The sequence below is a fragment of the Pediculus humanus genome, genomic scaffold (assembly GCF_000006295.1).
Source record: "Pediculus humanus corporis 1103172107734 genomic scaffold, whole genome shotgun sequence".
Lineage (NCBI taxonomy): Eukaryota > Metazoa > Arthropoda > Insecta > Psocodea > Pediculidae > Pediculus > Pediculus humanus.
Genome location: NW_002987337.1, coordinates 293773 through 316771, shown reverse-complemented (window position 1 = coordinate 316771; position 22999 = coordinate 293773). Strand labels below are relative to the sequence as shown.

The window sequence follows — 22999 nt, the reverse complement described above, 5'->3', positions numbered from 1 at the left end:
AAACTTTCGATGAGAAGTCGAAACTTTTTCTGTTAAAACAAATTGTATTACTCGTTATAAAAAAAGCTCAAAAATTATTTATCAATGATCATCATCATCATCAATTCAATTTATCAATAATTTTTTTTTGTTTTTCTACTTATACACAAAAAAAAATAAGTATTTATATAATTATATACGATGATAAATTATTACATCGACTCTAAAAATTATAAAAATTAGTTTTTTTTTTCGATTTTTATTTAACAAAAAAAAAAATGATAATAATGATTGATTTTGTTATTTTAATATTCATTTACATGCATAAATACAGAAATTAATGTTAAATTTTTATTGTTAAAAAAAAAAAAAAAAAAATTTTTTTTATTTTCTTTTAAATCCTGTTATATTTGATGAATGAAATGAAAATGTCGTTATAGCAACATGTAAACATCGTGTATATTACATGTATAAATTGTATGTACACGCATATATATTTATATATATATTTATATGACATATTGTAATTTTATAAATAATGATTTTTTTTTTTTTTTTTTATTAACATTTATTAAAAAAAAAAAAATAAAATAAATGTTTTTCAATGAAAATCATATTGCAGTGAGTTGATAAAGTGCATTACAGTGGATTGGTTTTTTTTTGTTTTTTTATTTATTTGTTAATCATGACTTTTCAAAAGGTTTATATATATATTTAATTTTAAGAAAATATCATTTTAAGAAGAAAATAATTAATTAATAATTACTTGTAAGTTTTTTTTTTTTTTTTTAACTGTAAAGAACAGTAGTTAGTCGTAATTAATTTTTTTTAAGTAAGTAATTGTAATTTTTTTTTTTTTTTAAATTGATATTTTATAATAAATTTAATTAATTAATTTATTTATTTTTCAGGCAGTGTTTTTAGATAAAATTTCAGTATGTCTCAAGTAAATAATTCAGACGATGATTTTCATATTCCTTTTGTTTTTTACGGAGAAGATTATTCCGAATGGGAAGGAGAAAATTTAGAAATCGATGAAACGTTATTTAAAAAAAAAGAAAATGAAATTCAATATAAGGAAAATTTACCGGAAAAATCATATAATTATCAAGAGAATAATATAATACCTTTGCAAAAAAAATTCAAACCAATTTCGTTTGAAAGTCCCGAAATTTACGAACTCGTTTTTAACGTGTTGCGAATACCAAATCTACCACCCGTAGTCATGCCAAATATGGACGCATATAAATGCGAAGAATATTCCAAAAGCGAATTATTTAAATTTAATTTATCGTCTAAAAAAACAAATATAATGTTTGATTATTTACAATATGTCGGAATAAAGAAAAAAATTGAAATTTTTTACGAAAGGATATTGGAAGAAGACGTCGAAGAAATACCGAAAAAAAAAAGACATTACGAATTATTATTAAGAGAATATGCATCTCGTCTTCCGACCGTGCCCCTGCAACAAGAATGGATCGATTCGATACTTTCAAAACTTTATAATTTACACGTTAAATTTCCATTTATTGCCGATAAAATAATGGACGAAGTTAAAACGAATTTTTATCAAAGCATGCATCAATTTGGAATCGATGCCATTATGAAATGTTTACCCGGACAAAATAAAAAATCATTTGAAATACCCATAGATGATGGGGAAGTGGGTAAAACTCCACGGTATCATATATTTCTCATGCATAGGGAATTGATTAGATCTCGACTTTTTATACTTCATAAATTTCAAAGGAAAATATACATGCTTTGCGTGAAACTTTTACCAGAGTGGTTGGTCGACATAAGTAAATACAGGTCTTTGGGTTTCATAGATTTGACTAAATTCAATGCATTGTTTTTTGCGGATTTAAAAAAAAGCGAACACATTGTCACGACTTCGCTTTATCCAAAAGTTGTCGCTCTTGTATCTCGTAAAAGAGCTTTAAATGAATTTAAAATTTCTGCAAGACCCAAATATCTTGCATCCGCTACGAATATTTTAGTTGTACAGGTAATTCAAAAAATTTTATTTTTTTATAAAAATCATTTTAAAATTATTATTATTATTATTAATTAAAATTTAAAATTTTTTTAGGTAACTCAATTGATTCAAAGGAGTATAAATCGTTTTATATGGGCAACGGAAGACGTTGAAAGAATACCTTTTTTGGATTTGGAATTGGTATTCGATGATGGAATATCATTGTTCCCATCGGAAAAAACAATTAATAATACTTTTCATAATTTTATAAATGCCATGGCAAATATTGCACAACAATTAACATCTTTGGAACAATGGGTCGATAAAGTTCCCGTTAAATCAAATTTTATTAAAGTGAGCCATATATATATATATAAAGAATATTTTAAAAATTTATCAAATCCGATTTGATTTGGTTTTTTTTTTAACTATAGATCGCCATTAACGAAAGTTATCTGACTGAAATGCACGATAAACTCGATTATAATTTCGATCGTTTATTTGAACCCGTTTATAATTATATGGATGCACTAGATGATGAATATAATGGATTATATAGTGCTGAACTTGTTTACGAAATAAATTCATTCATTGATGAAAATCATTCATTTGAAGAAGTCGTGGAAAAACGTGAACATTTTCAGGTTCGAAAAAAATGAACGAACAAATTGTAATAAATGCCATTTAAATAAATTTATTTATTTTAATAGGGTTACGTTGATAAAATAAACGACATGGTTGGAAATCAATATTTTAACTTGTGCAGATTATGCCAGGAAAAACTAATAAGTAGTCTAAGAAATTTTGCATATGCATTTTGCGATGATTTATTAGGTGAAATGATAAGAACTCACGGTGCGGTTAATTTAGAAATATGCAGAACATTCGAAGAGGTGAATAAACCTTTTTTTGTTTGGCATTAAAAAGGTTTATTATTATTAGTTTTAATAAAATATTATTATTATTATTATTATTATTAAAGGTGAAAGCGAGAGCGTTAAAAATGCCGGAATCATCGGAAGAATTCATGGAATTGGGTACATACATGGTTTGGGCGAATTCGACATTGATGATTGAATTAAAAGAAAAAATAACGAGACAACTTTTTATAGTTGGAAGGTTAATCGAATTGACGGAGGTGAATCTTACATCCTTACAAAAAAAAAAAAAAAAAAAAAAAACTAGCCATTGAACGAATAAAATATATTTTTTGTTAAAATAAATAATTTTTTTAATTAGATTCCGACCGAATATTCGAACATAATGTCGACGACGGTTAATTGGTTGCGAGACATAAAACCGATATTCGATTTAAATTCATCTTTGTACGAACAATACAAAGTCGAGTTCGAAGATAGAATTCATCAGAGAACGGAACGTTTGAATAGACAACTCGAAGATTTAGGACCCAAATTAGCCATACTCGATAATATGGACGACATTGAAAGACTTCCGAGTTATTTGGAAGAGATAAGAAAGTTACTTAGGGATTTGGAAAAATTTAACGACGATGTCAAATGGATAAATAAAGAAGAAGCCATTTTTAAATTTTCAATATCGATTTATCCGGAATTGGAAGAATTGAAAAATATAATCGTTCCGTTTGCAAAATTACTTTTTACCTGTCATCGTTGGCAAAGAAAATACAGGTACCGTTTTGCAAGGGCATGGATTTGATTGTTTTGTTGGCTTTTGTAATTTTTATTTTAAACTTAGATTATGGATGGATGGAAATTTTCATGATTTAAATGCGGAAGAAGTTGAAAGCACGACCGAAGATTTTCATAAAGAAATATCAAAAACTTTAAAAGTGTACAAAGCGAGAATCAAACAACAAATACAAGAGAACAATCCGAGAAAATTCAAAGGTGAAAAAATAAAATTTGAACGATGCCTTTGATTCCGTGAAAAATAATAATTTTTTTTTTTTTTTTTTTTTTTACAGGTAATTTAGACGATCCTGATCCTAATATGGTTCCGGCACCGATAAAAATATGTAATAAAACATTAGAACAAATAAAAGAATTTAGAACTTGCATACAAATCGTTGGGATTTTATGTAATGATGCGTTAACTGAAAGACACTGGGATGAAATGTCGGAAATATGTGGATTTGATATAACGCCAGGTATAAAAAAAAAACAAACATTGTGGAACCTTAAAAAATTATAAAGTTTTTGAAAAGTCGATTAAAACGAATTTTTTCACAGATTTCGGTACGACTCTACGAAAAGTCGTAGCCATGAATTTAACCGAATATCTCGATAGATTTGAAATTATATCCGTGGGAGCTTGTAAAGAATTACAACTGTCGAAAAATCTTCAAAAAATGTGGGCCGAATGGGAAGGAGTCAAATTGCAAACAAGTTTTTGGAAAGATACTAAAATCACCATTTTATCCGGACTCGATGACATTCAAGCTTTATTAGATGATCATTTAGTTAAAACAATGACGATGAGAGGTTCTGCTTTTGTTAAACCGTTCGAAGCGGAAGTCAAAGACTGGTAAAAAAAAAAAAAAATAATTAATCAATTTTCTTTGATTGAATCAATTAAATTTGAATTTATTTAAGGTACGAGAAATTGAATAGAGTTAATAGAACTCTCGAGGAATGGGGAAAAGTTCAAATTCAATGGTTGTATCTCCTTCCAATTTTCTCATCCAAAGATATCGTCGCACAAATGCCCGAAGAAGGACACATGTTTCAAGAAGTTGATAGCGTTTATAAGAGATTAATGCAAAGCGTCACTCGGGATCCACTCGTATTAAATTGTGCTGGTGGTACGGGTGTTTTGGAAGTACTCGTCGATCAGACAGCGTCTCTGGAAAAAATCAACGATGGCGTTAACAATTACCTGGAGAAAAAAAGATTATTTTTTCCAAGGTTTTTTTTCCTTTCCAACGACGAAATGCTTGAAATATTATCCGAAACAAAAGATCCACTAAGAGTTCAACCCCATTTAAGAAAATGTTTCGAAGGTATTTCAAAATTAGGATTCGATAGCGAATTAAATATATTTTCAATGATTAGCGCTGAAGGAGAACAAATATATATTGTTTCGACAATATCGACCGCAGAAGCGAGAGGTTCTGTTGAGAAATGGCTTTTACAGGTACATGCGAAAACACCCGAAATAAAAAGTAAAATATTCGCGAGTAATTTTATTCGTAATATATATTTAAAGGTTGAAGAACAAATGGTTATCACGATTAGAGACGTTACGGAAAGAGCTTACAAAGCTTATTTACAAACGGATAGAAACGTTTGGGTTAAAGAATGGCCGGGACAAATCGTCATTTGCGTTTCGACAATTTATTGGACGAGCGAAGTACACGAACAATTAAGTAAAGGAGATGTTAAACATTTGAAAACCTACCATGACGGTTTACAAGTACAACTGAATCAAATTGTTGCCCTGGTAAAAAATATTTAAAAAAAAAATAAATTTCAATTTCAATCGGTTTTATTTTGAATGTGTCTTGAAAGTTTATAATAAAAAAATTAGGTAAGAGGTAAATTATCTAAGCAAAATAGAGTCACTCTTGGAGCATTGGTTGTCATTGACGTTCATGCAAAAGACGTCGTGGAAGAATTAATTGAAACTAACATAACTAGTGACACTGACTTTTCCTGGTTGGCACAATTAAGATATTATTGGGAAGATGATTGTATGGTGAGAATAATCAATGCCGTCGTCAAGTGAGTAAAGTGACATGATCCTCTCTACAGGTTTTTTTTTGTTGTGAATCAATTTTAAAAACTCACCGAAACGAATTCAGGTACGCTTATGAGTATTTGGGAAACACGCCTAGATTGGTTATCACGCCTCTCACGGATCGTTGTTACCGTACATTGATAGGAGCTTATCATTTACATTTGAATGGCGCACCGGAAGGACCAGCCGGAACGGGAAAAACGGAAACTACCAAAGATTTAGCAAAAGCTTTAGCTGTGCAATGCGTTGTTTTTAATTGTTCCGACGGTTTAGATTACATTGCAATGGGAAAATTTTTCAAAGGTATTCTTTTTTATTTTTGTTTTATAATTAATTGATTTTATTATTTGCATTATTTTACAGGTTTGGCTTCTTCCGGAGCTTGGGCGTGCTTTGACGAGTTTAACCGAATCGAATTAGAAGTATTATCAGTAATCGCTCAACAAATTTTATGCATCATGCTCGCGGTTCAGGCCGGTGTGAAAACTTTTGTTTTTGAAGGAACCGAATTAGTTTTGAATCCCGCGTGTTACGTTTGCATCACCATGAATCCCGGATATGCCGGACGATCTGAATTACCGGACAATTTAAAAGTTTTATTCCGTACGGTCGCCATGATGGTGCCGGATTACGCATTAATAGGAGAAATTTCATTGTATTCTTACGGTTTTGTAAAAGCTCGGGTATTGTCTGTGAAAATTGTGACAACGTACAGATTGTGTTCAGAACAGTTATCGTCTCAATATCATTACGACTACGGAATGAGAGCTGTGAAAACCGTTTTACAAGCTGCTGGAAATCTTAAATTAAAATTTCAAGACGAAAACGAAGATATTCTTTTATTACGTTCCATCATAGATGTTAATTTGCCGAAATTTTTACGTCACGATATTCCTCTTTTCGAAGGAATAATTTCAGATTTGTTTCCGGGTATTGTTTTACCCACGCCCGATTATGACGACATGTTAAACGTTGTCGACGTAGTTTGCAAGAAAAAAGTTCTTCAACCGGTTGAATCATTTAAAATAAAAATAATTCAAACGTACGAAATGATGATTGTAAGACACGGATTCATGTTGGTGGGGGATCCATTCGGAGGTAAAACTTCAACATTACACGTTTTGGCAGATACTTTAACTATAATGAACGAAAAAGGTTTCGAAGAGGAAAAGGTACAATACGTTACCATCAATCCGAAAAGTATTACAATGGGACAATTGTACGGTCAATTCGATCCCGTGAGCTATGAGTGGTCTGATGGAATCGTCGCGACATCTTTTAGAGGGTTCGTTCAAAGTGAAACAACCGATAGGAAATGGATTATATTCGATGGTCCCGTAGATGCCGTATGGATAGAAAACATGAACACTGTATTGGACGATAATAAAAAATTATGTTTAAACTCTGGGGAAGTTATGGCGATGACCAATGTCATGAGCATGATTTTCGAAGTCATGGACTTGGCACAAGCGAGTCCTGCTACCGTATCGCGATGCGGAATGATTTACCTCGAACCCGAAACCCTCGGTTGGAGGCCGTTAGTTCAATCTTGGATAACGAAACAAAAAGGACCGTGGATGGAAGGCAATGAAAATTTAATATACGACTTATACGAATGGCTAATACCTCCATCATTGACATTCACGAGAAGACATTGCACTTTTATTTGTAACGCCGGCGTGGCAAATCGAATAAATTCAATGATGACAATAGTTCAAATACTTTTGAATGATGCTTGCGCTCCCGAAAAAAAAGAAAAAAATCAAGAGGTCGACTTAAAGAATGTTAATATTTGGATTCAAGCGGCTTTCATATATTCAGGTATTTGGGGATTAGGAGGAGGTTTGGATCTTCAATCGAGAGCAACGTTTAATGAATTTTATTTGGAAATGTGGAAAGGAACCGCGGCTCATCCGTTTCCGGAAAGTTTAGGAAAAGTAGAAATTTCACTACCGTCAGATGGACTTATACACGATCATTGTTATTCGTTTAAAGGAAGAGGAGCTTGGAAACATTGGCCGGAAGCTATGAAAACGGAAAAACTCGTAGAAACTATTAATATATCTCAAATGCTCGTTCCGACCGTGGACACGGTTAAATATCAATATTTGCTCGAACTCCACATAAAACACAATTTTCCGACTCTTTTGGTGGGAAGCACGGGAACGGGAAAAAGTTTCTACATTCAGAATTTACTCATGTACAAACTCTCTCAGGATTTGTTCGTTCCAGCATTTATTACTTTCACGGCTTCCATAACGGCAAATCAAACGCAAGAGTTGGTCATATCAAAATTAAATAAGAAAAAAAAAGGTCGTTACGGACCGCCCATGGGAAAAAAATGTGTGATATTCGTCGACGACATGAATATGCCAGCCAAAGAAGTTTACGGTGCTCAACCTCCGATCGAACTCCTCCGCCAATATTTTGACTGTAAACATTGGTACGATTTAAAAGACACTTCTAAAATATTTTTATTCGATACTTTATTCATGGGTGCCATGGGATTGCCGGGTGGCAGCAGACAAGAAATCTATGCGAGATTTCTCAGACACTTCAACATTTTCGCCATTTGCGATTTCTCCGAGGAGAGCATGATTAAAATTTTCACGACCGTGTTATTTGTGGGTTTGAAAAGAAATGGTTTCGCCACGGACGTTATGAATTCGGTTTCGTCAATCGTTCACGCGACAATGGATATGTATCAAAGTGCAATGAATAATTTGAGACCCACACCCGCAAAGTCTCACTACATATTCAATTTGAGGGATTTTGCCAGGGTTATACAGGGATGCTCTCTCGTTAGAAAAGAATCCGCGGAATCGAAAAAATTTTTCGGCAAATTATGGGTGCACGAAATTCTCCGAGTATTTTACGATCGTTTAATAGAAGATGCGGATAGAAATTGGGTCTTTGATAAAATTCGTTTGTGCGTTCGAGAGCACTTGAAAGAAAATTTCGATCTTTTATTCGATAATCTTCCGTTGGAAAATAACGAATGCACTCAAGAGTCGCTGAGAGATTTCATGTTTGGAAATTACATGGACATGGACGCGTTGGAAGAAGAACGAAAATACGAAGAAATTCCAAGTCCCGATGAGTTCAGAGATGTTGCTCTACAATACATGCAAGATTATAACACCAGTCATAAAACGAAATTGGACATTGTCCTTTTTAGATACGCATTAGAACACTTGTCTCGAATATGCCGGATATTGGCCATACCCAGTGGATCCGGCTTATTAGTAGGAGTGAGTGGATCGGGTCGTCAAAGTTTGTGCAAGCTTGCCACCGTCATGCTTTCTTATAATATTTTTCAACCGGAAATAACAAATAATTACGGAATGGTCAGTTGGAGAGAGGATTTAAAAAAAGTATTGAGAGAAGCCGGGGGCAAAGCTAAAAACACGACATTTTTATTTTCCGAAGGACAAATTAAAGAAGAATCGTTTTTGCTCGATATCGACGCTTTGTTGAATTCAGGAGAGGTTCCGAACTTGTTTGCAATCGATGAAAAGCAAGAAATATTAGAAATGGTTAGACTCGCCGCACAAGGAGGCAATAGGAATTTAGATATAAGCCCTCTGGCTGTTTTTTCCTTTTTTATAAGCAGGTGCAAGCAAAAGCTACACGTGATGCTGTGTTTAAGTCCGATAGGTTCATCATTTAGAAATCGTTTGAGATTGTATCCGTCTTTTGTTAATTGTTGCACAATCGATTGGTTTGTGGATTGGCCAGAAGATGCCCTTGAAATGATCGGTATAAAATGGATGAAAGACGTTCACTTATCGGAAGAAATAAAAAGTGTGGCCACTTTGGCGTGCAAGCATTTTCACGTGACTGCAAAAAAGCTCTCGGACGAATTTTACCAAAAAACAAATAGGAAAACTTACATAACGTCGTCTGCTTTTTTGGAATTGATAAAATGTTTTACGCATTTCACGAATAGTAAACAAGATGAAATCATGGCTGCTAAAATGAGATACGTCGGAGGTCTCGAAAAATTAGATTTTGCAGCAGCACAAGTTGCTGAAATGTCCAATGAGCTTTCGGCGTTGAAACCTAAACTAGTGATTGCTGCTAAGGAAACTTTGGAAATGATGGAAACGATAGAAAAAGAAACGATCAAAGTGGAAAGAGTCACGGAACTCGTGAAAGAGGATGAAAAAGTGGCAAACGTTCAAGCTGCAGCAGCAGCCGAATTAAAAGTAGAATGCGAAGCGGATTTAGCCGAAGCCGTTCCTATCCTGGAGGAAGCCATTGCTGCTTTGAACACACTAAAACCGACCGACATAACCCTAGTGAAAAGTATGAAAAATCCTCCCGATACTGTTAAATTGGTTATGGCTGCCGTTTGCGTAATGAAAAATGTCAAACCCGATCGAATAACGGATCCGACGACGGGTAAAAAAATTTTGAATTATTGGGGACCCAGCAAGAGGATTTTAGGAGAAATGACATTTTTGCAATCATTAAAAGAGTACGATAAGGATAACATTCCGGAAGAAATAATGAATAAAATACGTAAGGAATATTTGCCGCACAAGGATTTTAAACCGAGCGTGGTAGCAAAAGCATCGAGCGCAGCCGAAGGTTTATGCAAATGGATCATAGCAATGGATCTTTACGACGCGGTGGCGAAAGAAGTGGCACCGAAAAAAGCCAAATTACAAATAGCCGAAACGGAATTTGCGAAAACGATGGAACTTTTGGATCAGAAAAAAGCACAAGTCACGAAATTGGAATCCGAATTAAACGAATTAAAGGACAAGTTGAAAAATGCACAAGATCAAAAGCAAGCTCTCGAAGATGAGGTAAATCTTTGTTCGAATAAACTTACGAGAGCGGAAAAATTGATCGGAGGTTTAGGAGGAGAAAAATCACGTTGGAGCGCAGCAGCCGATTCCCTTCAAAATTATTACGATTGTTTGGCGGGTGACATATTGATATCGTGTGCGATCATTGCTTATTTATCTCCCTTCACGATGAATTATCGAATGGAAAAAATCCAAGAATGGCAAAGTCACGTCAAATCCTTAAACATACCCGCATCGGATGAATACGTATTTTCGAAAATAATGGGTTCGGATATAAAAATACAAAGTTGGAACATATACGGACTCCCGCGAGATCAATTTTCATCTGATAACGCCATAATAATGGATAACTCTCGGAGATGGTCGCTTTTTTTGGATCCCCAAAATCAGGCGAATAAATGGGTCAAAGCCATGGAAAAATCAAACGATTTGAAAGTGTGTAAATTTTCCGATTCCAATTACATGAAAATAGTTGAAATGTGCATCGAAACGGGAAGACCCGTTCTCATTGAAAACATATTGGAAGAATTGGAAGCACCGATCGAACCTTTACTCAATAATAATACCTTTCAACAGGGTGGAAGACTATACATGGCCTTGGGAGATAACGTTATTGAATACAATCCGAAATTTTTACTCTACATGACATCGAAATTGAGAAATCCTCACTACCTACCCGAAGTGTTCAACAAAGTCACCGTCATTAACTTCTCATTAACAATCGACGGTTTAGAAGATCAATTATTGGGTATAGTCGTGGCAAAAGAACGACCCGACCTTCAAGAAACGAGACAAGAATTGATCGTTCAAAGTGCGAATAATAAAAAAGCATTGGTTGACGTCGAAGACATGATATTGAAAACGTTATCGGAAACAAAAGGTAACATATTGGAAAACGAATCCGCCATTGAAGTACTGGATTCGTCGAAAATATTATCGTTGGAAATATTAGAAAAACAAGAGGCAGCCAAAGAAACGGAACAAATGATTGAGAGTTTCCGGTTGAACTACAGGCCCATAGCATCTCATTCTGCCGTTTTGTACTACTGCGTAACGGATTTACCGAACGTCGACCCAATGTATCAATACTCACTCGGATGGTTTATCAATTTGTACGTCATGTCTATCGAAACCGCGAACAAATCAAAATTGTTGGAAAAGAGACTCGCGTTCTTACACGAAACGTTCACCTACAATCTTTATTCGAACGTGTGTCGGTCACTTTTCGAAAAAGACAAACTCCTTTTTTCCCTATTGCTTTGTTGCAACGTCATGATGTCTAAAAAAACTCTCACGAAAACGGAATTCATGTTTTTGATTACCGGAGGGGTGGGACTCAAAAATCCTTTGCCGAATCCGGCTTCGTCGTGGTTAAGCGGAAAATCTTGGGACGAATTGTGCAGAGTCAACGAAATACCCGGTTTCAAGGGCATCGTGGACCATTTCATTAAATTCTCAAAAGAATGGCAGCAATTTTACGATTTACCCGATCCGACTTACGATAACATACCGGCGTCGTGGCGTAACAAATTGACGGATTTTAAAAATTTAATGCTCATAAGAATATTCAGACCTGATAAAATCCTTATAAACGTGTCGAAATTCGTAGAAGCCGAATTAGGTACGAAATTCACCAGACCTCCGACGTTCGATATATCGAAATCTTACAACGATTCCAATTGTTTGTGTCCTCTGATATTCATACTGTCTCCGGGAGCGGATCCTATGAGAGCTCTCACGAAATTTTCGCAAAAAAAAGGAATGGTAACGAAATTTCAATCGATTTCCCTGGGTCAAGGACAAGGACCCATAGCGGCTAAAATGATAGAACAGGCACAAATCGACGGAGATTGGGTCTGTCTTCAAAATTGTCACTTGGCCGTTTCGTGGATGCCTGCATTGGAAAAAATCTGGGAGGGTTTGGACACTTCGAACACCGCTCTAACGTTTCGATTGTGGTTGACGAGTTATCCGTCGGATAAATTTCCCGCTAGCATATTACAGTACGGTGTCAAAATGACGAACGAACCACCCACGGGTTTGCAACCCAATTTGGCAAGATCGTATTCATCGGAACCGGTTAAAGATCCGGAATTTTTCGAAGGATGCCCCGGAAAGGATAAAATATTCGGAAAGTTATTGTACGGTATTTGTTTCTTTCACGCGATAGTCCAAGAAAGGAGGAAATATGGTGCCATAGGATGGAACATACCCTACGGTTTCAACGAATCCGATTTTCAAATATCCGTTAAACAATTGCAAATGTTTTTGAACGAATACGATTACGTTCCGTACAAAGCGATAACATATTTAACGGGAGAGTGTAACTATGGCGGACGAGTGACGGACGATTGGGACAGAAGGTGTCTCATAACAATACTAAGCGATTTCGTCAACCCGAACGTCGTGAGCGATCCGGGTTACACGTTTTGTCCGTTGGGTCCCGCGTACGGACTCCCCAGGAAAACGGAATACAGGGATTACGTGAATCACATAAATAACATTCCGTCGGTGCCGCCACCGGAAGTGTTCGGTTTGCACACGAACGCGGGAATAACGCGAGATTTGCAAAACGCTAAAAATTTACTTTCATCTCTTCTGCTGGTACAGGGAGAAAGCACCGGAGGAGATTCGAGTTCGGATGCTTTGCTCTACGACATAGCCAAAGACATTTTATCAAAACTCCCGCCGAATTTCGATTTGGAACTCGCTTTGGAAAAATTTCCGGTCACGTACACGGAATCCATGAACACCGTGCTCGTGCAGGAAATGGAAAGGTTTAACAAATTGTTATCCGTCATACGAACGACTTTGCAAAGTATTCAAAAGGCAATAAAAGGTTTGGTCGTCATGACTCCGGCACTAGACATGATAGCAGCAAACATTCAATATGCTAAAGTACCCGCCGCTTGGGCCAAAGTCTCTTATCCGAGCTTGAAAAAATTAGGTTCTTACGTGAACGATTTTCTCGAAAGGTTAGCGTTTTTAAAAAGGTGGCACGACGCGGGAAAACCCCCGCAATTTTGGTTGTCGGGTTTTTTTTTCACTCAGGCATTTTTAACGGGTGCCATGCAAAATTTTGCAAGAAAATACACGATACCCATCGATCAATTGACGTTCGATTTCGAAGTCACGAATTTGGGTAAAATTGCTAAACCCCCGATCGATGGGGTTTACATTTACGGTTTGTTCGTCGACGGTGCTCGTTGGGATAGAAAAGCGGGAAATTTGGAAGAACAATTTTTTAAAATATTATACGACGTTTTACCCGTCGTCTGGTTGAAACCGATAGAAAAAATAAAATTACAAGAAAAAGGACGTTATAAAAGTCCTTTGTATAAAACGTCGGAAAGACGAGGAGTTTTGTCGACGACGGGTCATTCGACAAATTACGTTTTACCATTTTTATTAGATACTAAAAAACCCGTTTCCCATTGGATAAAAAGAGGGACGGCACTTTTATGTCAATTGGATGATTAGTGACACGAAGCCTGGTTAGAATCGGGAGGTAACATGACTGGTAAAATGCTTCCCTATTACTAACCGGGCTAAAAAAAAAAATATTATACTGATTACCATCACCACCATCACCAAAACCATCACCAACGTTTGCCACGGTTGTTAAATTAATCAGTGCAAACGTGTGCAAACGAAACAGTTAATAATAAAATAATTAATACTACTATTAATAAATTTATTTATTTATTTTTACCCATTAATTAAATTAAATTAAGGAAATCAAATAATAATATAATGATAAAAAAATTAATTTTTCTTCTTGTTGAAGAATCAAAAGTTTGGTAATCAATTAGGAAAATTGTCGTAATTTAAAAAAAAAAAAAAAAAGACTCGTTAAAAAAATTATTTTTCACAGTTTGATAATTAAAGCAAATATTTTTTTACTTTGCGCGTGTGAATTTTTAATAAAGGATTTTAATAAAACTACTTTTGCCTACGTAAATGTATCGTAACGTGTGTTCAACTTATATTTATTACGTTTTCATTCGATCATTAACGTTTGAATTTTTAAAAAAAAAACGACGGGTAGGTTAATGCCACGACAAAATACTTGTCGTTCGCTCGTTTGTCTATTGTGATTTTATGTCGAGTAGTAGTAGTATTGTTTAATTAAATAATTATTATTATTATCTGAATGTGTAAAAATTAAATTTATTAAAAATTAAAATTAATTTACATTTTGATGATGTTATTTATAAAATGAATGACAAAATTAATTATCATTCATTCCTTTTATTTCTTTTCCCCCTTTTTGACTTCCTTAACTTGTAAACCTAAAAAACAAAATAAAATCAAAGATAATAAAAGAAACCAAGATACATCTTTTTTATAAAACATGAGTGGAAATAGAAAAAAAATGTCACAATCATAAAATAACTTAAATCGTAGACAAGACAAAAGCCCTAAATAACTATTTCATGAAGTATTAATTTAGTCCACAAGCGAAACTTAAAGATAAATAAATAAATACCATCAAGTATTAGAGTGGACAGATTTAATTTAACAAAACAAAAAAAAGTTTGTTAAAATGCTTACCAGGTGGCAAAGATTGTTTTAACTTTTCTGCTTTTTCCTTGTCCGTGATAACAAGTGTGTACAAATACTTAGAACACCTAACCTTAAATTTTGTGTTTTCAGCATTTTTCTTTATTTTAACTGATTTTGCATCTTTCCTTCTAGCGTTTAAAAGGAAGTCTTTAATTTCTTTAATTTCCTTAGGCTGAAAACAAAACAAATAATTTAATATATACATAAAATAAAAACTTTTATCTTCATTATTATTTCTATTTGACATGCATTTTTAATTCGGACATAACCCAAACTTGATGCAAAAAAAAATTGAAATCAAATGATATATAATCCCTTATTATTACAATCACAGAGTTCTTTAATATTTCAAGTGAAGTATTAAGTATTTTCATTAAGCACATTAACTAATAATTGCTAAAAAGTTTATTTTACTAAAAATCTTATATTTTTACTTATTGTAACCGATGGTTGCAAGAATAGAAGAGGTTATGGGTATTAATGACTTCAAATAGAAAAAAGTTATTCTTGGCCTCAGGTAATTAATTAAAAGTATTTAAAATTAGTAATAGTTATATTAAATCAATAATAAAAAGTGTTAATAAATAAAAATTAACTTAAAACTCACCATGGTCACAAATACTAAGTGCCAAGTATCCAACTGTAAACAAAAAAAATATTTAATTAACAATAAACCGAATTAAAACCGAATAAAATTAACATTATATAAAATTAAATTAATTATTCTTTAAATTCGATTTGTTAAAAATAAAAATAATATAAGGATGTATAAGATAATTAAAGAAAAATATTATTTACTTACCAGATACCAGCTATACAAAAATATCAAGAAAGCAACAAGACGAATTTCACGTTTTACATCGACCAATAAGAAAGCAGAATTCTTGATGACGTTTTAAAATGGCGTCGATCCAAACACAACAACATTTAAAAAATAAACGTTAACATGAAAGAAATGATATTTAAAAAAAAAAATTAATAAATTTTTACTTATTGATTATTATTTACCTCCCATTTAAAAAAAAAAAAAAAAAACAATTTTTATTTTAATATATTAAAAATTTTATGAGATAAAAATAACAATAATAAAAAAATTTTTATTTAAAAAAAGAAAAAGATTAATTAATTATTTTATTAATTTTCATCGGTCGATAAAGTTTTATAACCGTTTTTACAATTATCAGATTTACTAGAACAGCAAATCAACGTGCAAAAATAAATAATTCCAATAAATAATGTAATCAAACCGAAAACAATAAAAATTGATATTATCGTATCGAGTTCATACCAAGCAGATTCATCGACATTTGCATCATCCGGATAAAATGGCGTTTCGTTAAAACTAAAAAAAAAAAAAAAAAAAAATCAATCAATTATTTACAAAAAAAAAAAAACAAAAAAGAAAAAATGAATTTTTAAGTTACTAACTATATCGTTGTTTCTTGTATTTTCGACGTGTTCAAAGACAATTTAACATCTTTTGACAATTGATGGAAAACAGTTTTCGATAGCCATTGTGCTAAATCTTGTCTTCCTATTTGATTTAATCTATGAGTTAATTCTACGTGAGTTTTTCCTTTTCCTTCTTTCGGAGTCGAATTCCAATGTATTAATAAATCAATACAAGGTACATCTTTCGGAAGTTTACGTTCTGAGAGTCCCCCCAAACACCCCCACATCCCACAACCGATTCGGAATTAAAAAAAAAAAAAAAGGAAATGGCGTGATTATATTAAATCATTAATTGTGCTAATAATAATAATAATAATAATAATAATAATAATAATAATAATTGGTTTACCGGCTGCGTTTAATCCTTTTGGAAGATCAAATTCGTTAAAATGCAAAGCAGACACGAGTTTGTAACATTCTTCGACTGTTAAATGATCGGCAATGTATTGAAATTCCGATAGATTGATATCTATCGTGGAACTAGATAAATTAATAATTATTAAAATATAATTAATAATTAATGACACGTACGATATCATTTTATTTAATAATCATTTGTTTTAATTTTTTTTTTTTTTTTTTTTTTGTTGAAAACGCAAAAGACCAACAACAATTAAAACGAGATTCTTTTTGTTTTGTTGTTTTTTTCTTTTTTTTTTTTACCTGTAAATAATAATAATAATATGATATTTTATTGAGGTCAACGGCAAGGGAGGGAGGGGAGGGAAAGGGAGGGTAAATTATAAATAAATCAAAAAAAAAAAAAAATGTCCGAAATGTCGTTAATAAAAATGTCGGACGTTATTCAAAAAAATAATAAACTTATCGTTAAGTTATAGAATTTTGGTTTTTTTTTACGGAGTCATTTACGAAAATATTAATTATTTAATTAATAATAATAATAATAATAATGATAATAATGATAACAATAGAAAGAATGAAATGAAATTATCATTACATCAAGGGCTTGTGATTTTTTTAAATATTTTTACATTGTTTCATTTTTTCCAATTATGACATTTTTTTCATCATGGTTATCATCATTATTATTATTATTATATTTTTTATAAATTTATATTTAATTACATTTTTAGAAAAAGTTATAAAAAATGAAAATTTTTATGAAAAAAAACTCAAAAGTTAATAATATTTCGTAGGGTTAACATAAAAAAAATTTTTTTTTTGTTTTACTACAGATGCGAAAATTTAAATTTTTACCGATATACGTTAATAAATTATTTAAAAATTTTTACGATAAATTAATAATAAATAAATTATTTTATTTAAATTTAAATCGATTATTAATAATAATAATAAAAAATTATAATAAAATGAATTTTCAACGTTTTAGACCGTTGACGTTTAGGGTAAGTTTTTTCTTCTTTTTTTAATTTTACTTTTTTTTGAGTAATAAATTATTTATTTATTTTTATTAATAAATAATAATAATAGTAAAACGCTAAAACGTTTAATTAATTTTATTTTAATTTTAAAATTTTTTATGCTTTTTATTAAAAAATTAATGAATCGATTATAGTTAACCGTTTATTTTTTAATTTTGAAGAGTAAATAGAAAAAAAAAATTATTTGTTTTGTTAATTTTTTCTTTTTGGTTTCTTGATAAAAAAAAAAAAACAAAAAAATTGCGTAAGTTTTATGCGTAACACACACATGGACGCACGTACACGCACATTGCACAAAATTGCGATGTTAAACACGTGTAAGCTTTATTTAAACAAAAAAAAAATTTTTTTTAAATAAATTTTTAACCCGTCAACTTGTCATTTTAAATATTTAGACGTTCAAAAAATGACTATTATTATTATTATTATTATTAATATAATAGAAAAAGTTAAATTTAAAAAAAAAAAACGGGCTAAAAATTTATTTGCTTTTTAAAAATTTATCGAATGTTCTAAAGAAAAAAAAAAAAAAAAACAGATAAATTATAATTAATATTGATAATTCAAAATGAAATTTTCAAATTGTTTTCAATTGGCGGGAAAAATTTGAGCAACAAAAAAAAAATTAAAATTAAAAAAATTACATTTTTTCGTTTTGGCATCAAAAAAAAAAAAAAAAAAAAAATTTCTTTTTTTAAAAAAATTAAACACGGATAATAAAATTTAATTACTAAATAAATTACAATTTAAATTTAAATTTAAATTTCAATTCAAAAAAAAAAGAAAAAAATTATCATTTATTATACATAAATTTTTATTTCTCCTTTTTTCTTTTATATATTATACTTATTTTTAAAAAACTATTCATCATTATTATTTTGTATCTTAAGTAAAGAGAGAGGCACACAGAGAGAGAGAGAGAGAGAGAGAGAGAGAGATAGAGAGATAGAAACAAAGAGAGTATGAGAAATACATATAGAGAGAGAGTAGTACAAATAGATACAGAGACGGAGAGAGAGAGAAATACAAAAAGAGAAATACAGAGATAGAGTTAGAAATACAGAGAGAGAGAAGTACAGAGAGATATAGAGAGAGATACAGAGACAGAGAGAGAAAAAGGGAGAGATACAGACATACAGAGAGAAAAAGAGAGAGAGGATAAATTTCATTTTAATAAAAATAATACAAAACATTAATTAAATTAAATTTTTAAAAAATTATATGTTTCGATCGATTTTAAATAAATAAATAAAAATAAAAAATAAAAAAAAATAAAACAAATTACATCTAATTACACGTTTTTTTTTTTTTCGAACGAAAAAAAAAAAACGTGTAATTAGATGTAATTTGTTTTATTTTTTTTTTGTACAAAATTTTTTTTTATTTTTTATTTTTATTTATTTATTTTAATCGATTTATCGAAAAAAAAAAAAAAAAAAACGATTAATCACAAATGGGTGAAACATTTTTTTTTTTTTTTTTAAATAAAATAACAATAATAATAATAATAATAATAATAATAATCATTAATAAATAAAATATTTATTACATTTTTTAAATGAAAAAAGTAATAAAAAAAATTGCGTATTAAAAAAACGCATGAATGATATCATGATAAGAAAGAAAGAAAAAAAAACGACGATATGGAAACAAAATAAATTAAATATATATGTATTGGTCACCTTGGTTTGGACATAACCATCGACATTAATATACAATACACGCACACACACGCACACACGCACTTTACACACACAAATAGCAAGTTAAGAATTTGGCTCGACTAACCTTCTGACACCACTTAATCAGTTATGTGTCAGTCATTGAATGAATAACATCAAAATTTTTTTTTTCATCTTAATTGACAAAAACTAGTCGTCGTCGTCGTCGCCAATAGTTAAAAAACTTATTCTTTTATTATTATTATTATTATTGTGTCGAACAACAACATTTGAATTTTTTAGGTAAGAATAATAATAATCTTTTTTGTGTTTTGTTTGTATGTTTTTGTTGTTGTTTGTAAAAACAAGCGAAAAAAATTAGGAATTTGTGCGTGTATGTACGCTTCACGGTTGTTAAATTAAAAAACTTTTTTTTTTTTTTTTATGTAAGTAATTTATTTTATTATTATTATTAATAATTAAATGTTAAAAATAACTTTTTGTAAAAATTTCAAACCGTTTTTTTTAAAATAATAATAATAATTTTTCAATTTATTTGAAGATTAAAAGAAAAAAACCGTTATTTTTACATAAAAGATTCGATTCAAACAAAAAAAAACAAACGAAATCATTTGGATTTGATTATTATTAAAAATTTAATAAGAAATTTGTCGGAAAATTGTCAAACCGCGCGAGAGGGGAATTTTGTCGACAATTTAAAAAAAAAATTTTTAATTAAAATCGTTAAATATAATCAAATTTTTATTTTGATTTTACCGCGCGAAATAATTTAACGAATTTTTTTTTTGTTTTCGTGGGGGAAAGGAGGAAAAGGGGGAAAGAGGAGGACGAGGGGGGGGAAGTTGATTTTTCCGTTACAAGAATTCGTATAAGTTTTTTTTTTTTACCTTCGTAATCCATTTTAAAGAAGTTTTTTCATTTTTTATTTATTTTTTTTTTTTTTTTATTAACTGACCTGCCTGCCTGCCATTTTTTCTTTCTTTTAAATTTAGGACGACTAAATTATCTTTTAAAAATATGACGACATTATTTTTTCCTTTTGAAATTTAATTTCCTTTTTTTTTTTTTTTTAAATTGTTCGCCATTTTTTTTTCTAAATCGATTTAAATGTTCTTTTAGAATTTTTATAATTAATTAAATAGCCTTGTTCAATTGATTAAAAAAAAAAAAAACGCCGTACCTACTTGTCAAACACTCCTAAATTAAATTCTATTTAAATTAATCCCCTACCGCCATTGTTGTTGATAATAATAATAATAATAATGAAAAATTATTAATTTAAAATATTATTTGCAATTTTAAAATGAACGGACATAAGAGAAAAAAACGATTTTATTCGCATGTTTTTAAACTAAATAAAATTTGTTTGTTGGTTTGTTTGTTTGTTTGTTTGTTTGTTGTTAATGTTTAAACTTAATAATATAAAAAAAAAAAATTACGAGAGACGTAAGTTAAAAATTTTTTTTTTTTTGAAAGTACTTTCACAAATATGTAAAACAAAAAATTTAAATTTCGATATATCGAAAGTAATTTTTTATGCATAAGAGAACGTTAATAATTAATAATTTTAAAAATGTGCTTTCGAGGTTTTTTATTTATGGGTAATTCAGGATTTTCGGTCAAGCGTTTCGTACCAACCTTCCCACCCAGGTAGCATGGGGAGTGTGTGTGTGGGAGGACTCCGGAGGGAGGAGCGCTTGCGGGAGTTTTAACCTACTCAACCCCCTCCTGAACCAGAGCCATCAGGTACTACCCGAGGAAGATCCTAATACTTTCCCTTTTTACCTTTCCAGAGACAGTCCCGAGCTGCCTCCATCCAGTTCCTGCCTGAATCAGAATCTGCGAGTTTCCCGGAGGCAGAGAGATGTTTGGAGTCGCGAATCCCATTAATCCTTTACCATTACAGTTCCGCATTTTCCCTATTTGGATCAAGTACCCCGTTTCACCCCCTCGAACAAGACTCTTCACATCCCCAATGTCTCGAAAGGGTGCTAGGACGCTTATTCCCTCACGTAGGTACAGGTTTGTTCTTGTTAAGACGAGCTGAAACTTCCAGGATTTTCTCCCTTTTGAACTCAACCTAACCATCTCGGGTTCCCCCGAAGGCATCCAAGTCGAAGACTAACCTCTAGCGAACGCCTACTCAACGTGGAAAATCCAATCCCAGAATCCCCCCCTCCCCTTAAAACATCCTCTGAACCTGTCTTCCGATAATTATCGATACAAAAATTGAAAAATTTATTTTTTTTTTTTTTTTTTTTAGAAAAGGATGGGTTTGGGTAGCAGTAAATCCGAACCGTTAACAGCAGACGAATTAGAACGAGTACAAAATTCATGGAAAGTCGTCATGGAAAACGCTGAAGAAAATGGAATGTTTATTTTTAAAACGTAAACGTTTAATCATTATTAACATTATTCATAAAACGATTCATTTTTATTTTTGTTTAACCATCTTTTTTTTTATTTTTAAAAATAGATTTCTATTAAAGCACAATTATTTTCCGTATTTCAAAGCATTTGCAAACACGCCACTCGAAGAACTTGAAGAAAATCAAGCTTTTCGTAATCATGCAAATAACATAATTCAAGCACTCGATAATGTTATTTTGAATTTAGAAGATGAATTGACCATACAAAGAGAATTAACGGCACTTGGGAAAATGCACGGAAAGAAAAAAATTTCCGAACAACAATTTCAGGTACGAAACCCAAAACCCAAAAACCTCCCCCTCCCCCTCAAAAAAAAAAAAAAAAACGTCGCTTTTCGAACACAAACAAACAACGAAGAAAAATTTCTATTACAATGAGTGTGACGTCATGTGACGTCACGTAAATACAATTAAAAATATTATTTATCATCGTTTACTGTCATTTTTCTTTTATTATTATTATTTCCTCCGCCCCCCCCCGAAGTTTTAAAAATTTTTTGTGTAACCGCCAAAAGAAAACCCGGGAAAATTAGGGAGAGGTCAAGGATAAAACGTAAAATTGTAATTAAGGATATTTTTAGGGTAATGTGAGAAAATTAACGGAAATAAAATTAATCGTTTCCGCTTTTTTTTCGATCCCTCGATCGACTTGATAATAATAATAATAATAATTTTTATAATTTTAGGAATTAAAAATATGCATATTAGAAATTCTAGACAACGAATTTAAATTACCAGAAGATGATTTACAAGCCTGGAGCAAAACATTAAATAACGCATTCGTTTTTGTTTTCGAAGGTCTCGCTGCTGAAGTTTAAAAAAAAATTTTTTTTTTTTTTTTTTCCGATTTTTCTTTCTTCTTCAGTATTTATAGTTTGTAGTTTAGCTATAAGTGTAACAAAAAATAAAACAAAATTTTTTTTAAATGTAAATTATTATTATTATTATCATCATCGAACGATTGTGAAGATGA

At 31.2% G+C, this 22999-nt stretch overlaps 4 protein-coding genes across 4 annotated transcripts; 2 read left to right on the top strand and 2 right to left on the bottom strand.

The window, feature by feature from the left end:
* Positions 1 to 916: 916 nt before the first annotated feature.
* On the top strand, positions 917 to 13974 carry Phum_PHUM327760 (dynein beta chain, ciliary, putative; the record flags this gene model as incomplete). The annotated part of the gene is made up of 14 exons (XM_002427490.1): positions 917 to 1990; positions 2075 to 2314; positions 2395 to 2604; positions 2671 to 2853; positions 2943 to 3098; positions 3200 to 3609; positions 3677 to 3828; positions 3906 to 4088; positions 4171 to 4465; positions 4534 to 5074; positions 5147 to 5380; positions 5468 to 5661; positions 5742 to 5980; positions 6041 to 13974. 14 exons carry the CDS (start codon positions 917 to 919, stop codon positions 13972 to 13974), a joined length of 12045 nt encoding a protein of 4014 aa, XP_002427535.1.
* A 771-nt stretch (positions 13975 to 14745) lies between these two features.
* On the bottom strand, positions 14746 to 16739 carry Phum_PHUM327750 (60S ribosomal protein L38, putative; the record flags this gene model as incomplete). Its single annotated transcript, XM_002427489.1, has 5 exons — positions 14746 to 14786; positions 15049 to 15232; positions 15668 to 15700; positions 15863 to 15872; positions 16489 to 16739. 5 exons carry the CDS (start codon positions 16737 to 16739, stop codon positions 14746 to 14748), a joined length of 519 nt encoding a protein of 172 aa, XP_002427534.1.
* Positions 16740 to 16792: 53 nt separating this feature from the next.
* Positions 16793 to 17051, bottom strand: Phum_PHUM327740 (uncharacterized protein; the record flags this gene model as incomplete). Its single annotated transcript, XM_002427488.1, has 2 exons — positions 16793 to 16809; positions 16862 to 17051. The coding sequence occupies 2 exons, from the start codon at positions 17049 to 17051 to the stop codon at positions 16793 to 16795; spliced, it is 207 nt and encodes a 68-aa protein (XP_002427533.1).
* Positions 17052 to 21866: 4815 nt separating this feature from the next.
* Positions 21867 to 22844, top strand: Phum_PHUM327730 (Globin CTT-VIIB-8 precursor, putative; the record flags this gene model as incomplete). The annotated part of the gene is made up of 3 exons (XM_002427487.1): positions 21867 to 21985; positions 22074 to 22296; positions 22713 to 22844. 3 exons carry the CDS (start codon positions 21867 to 21869, stop codon positions 22842 to 22844), a joined length of 474 nt encoding a protein of 157 aa, XP_002427532.1.
* Positions 22845 to 22999: the final 155 nt, after the last annotated feature.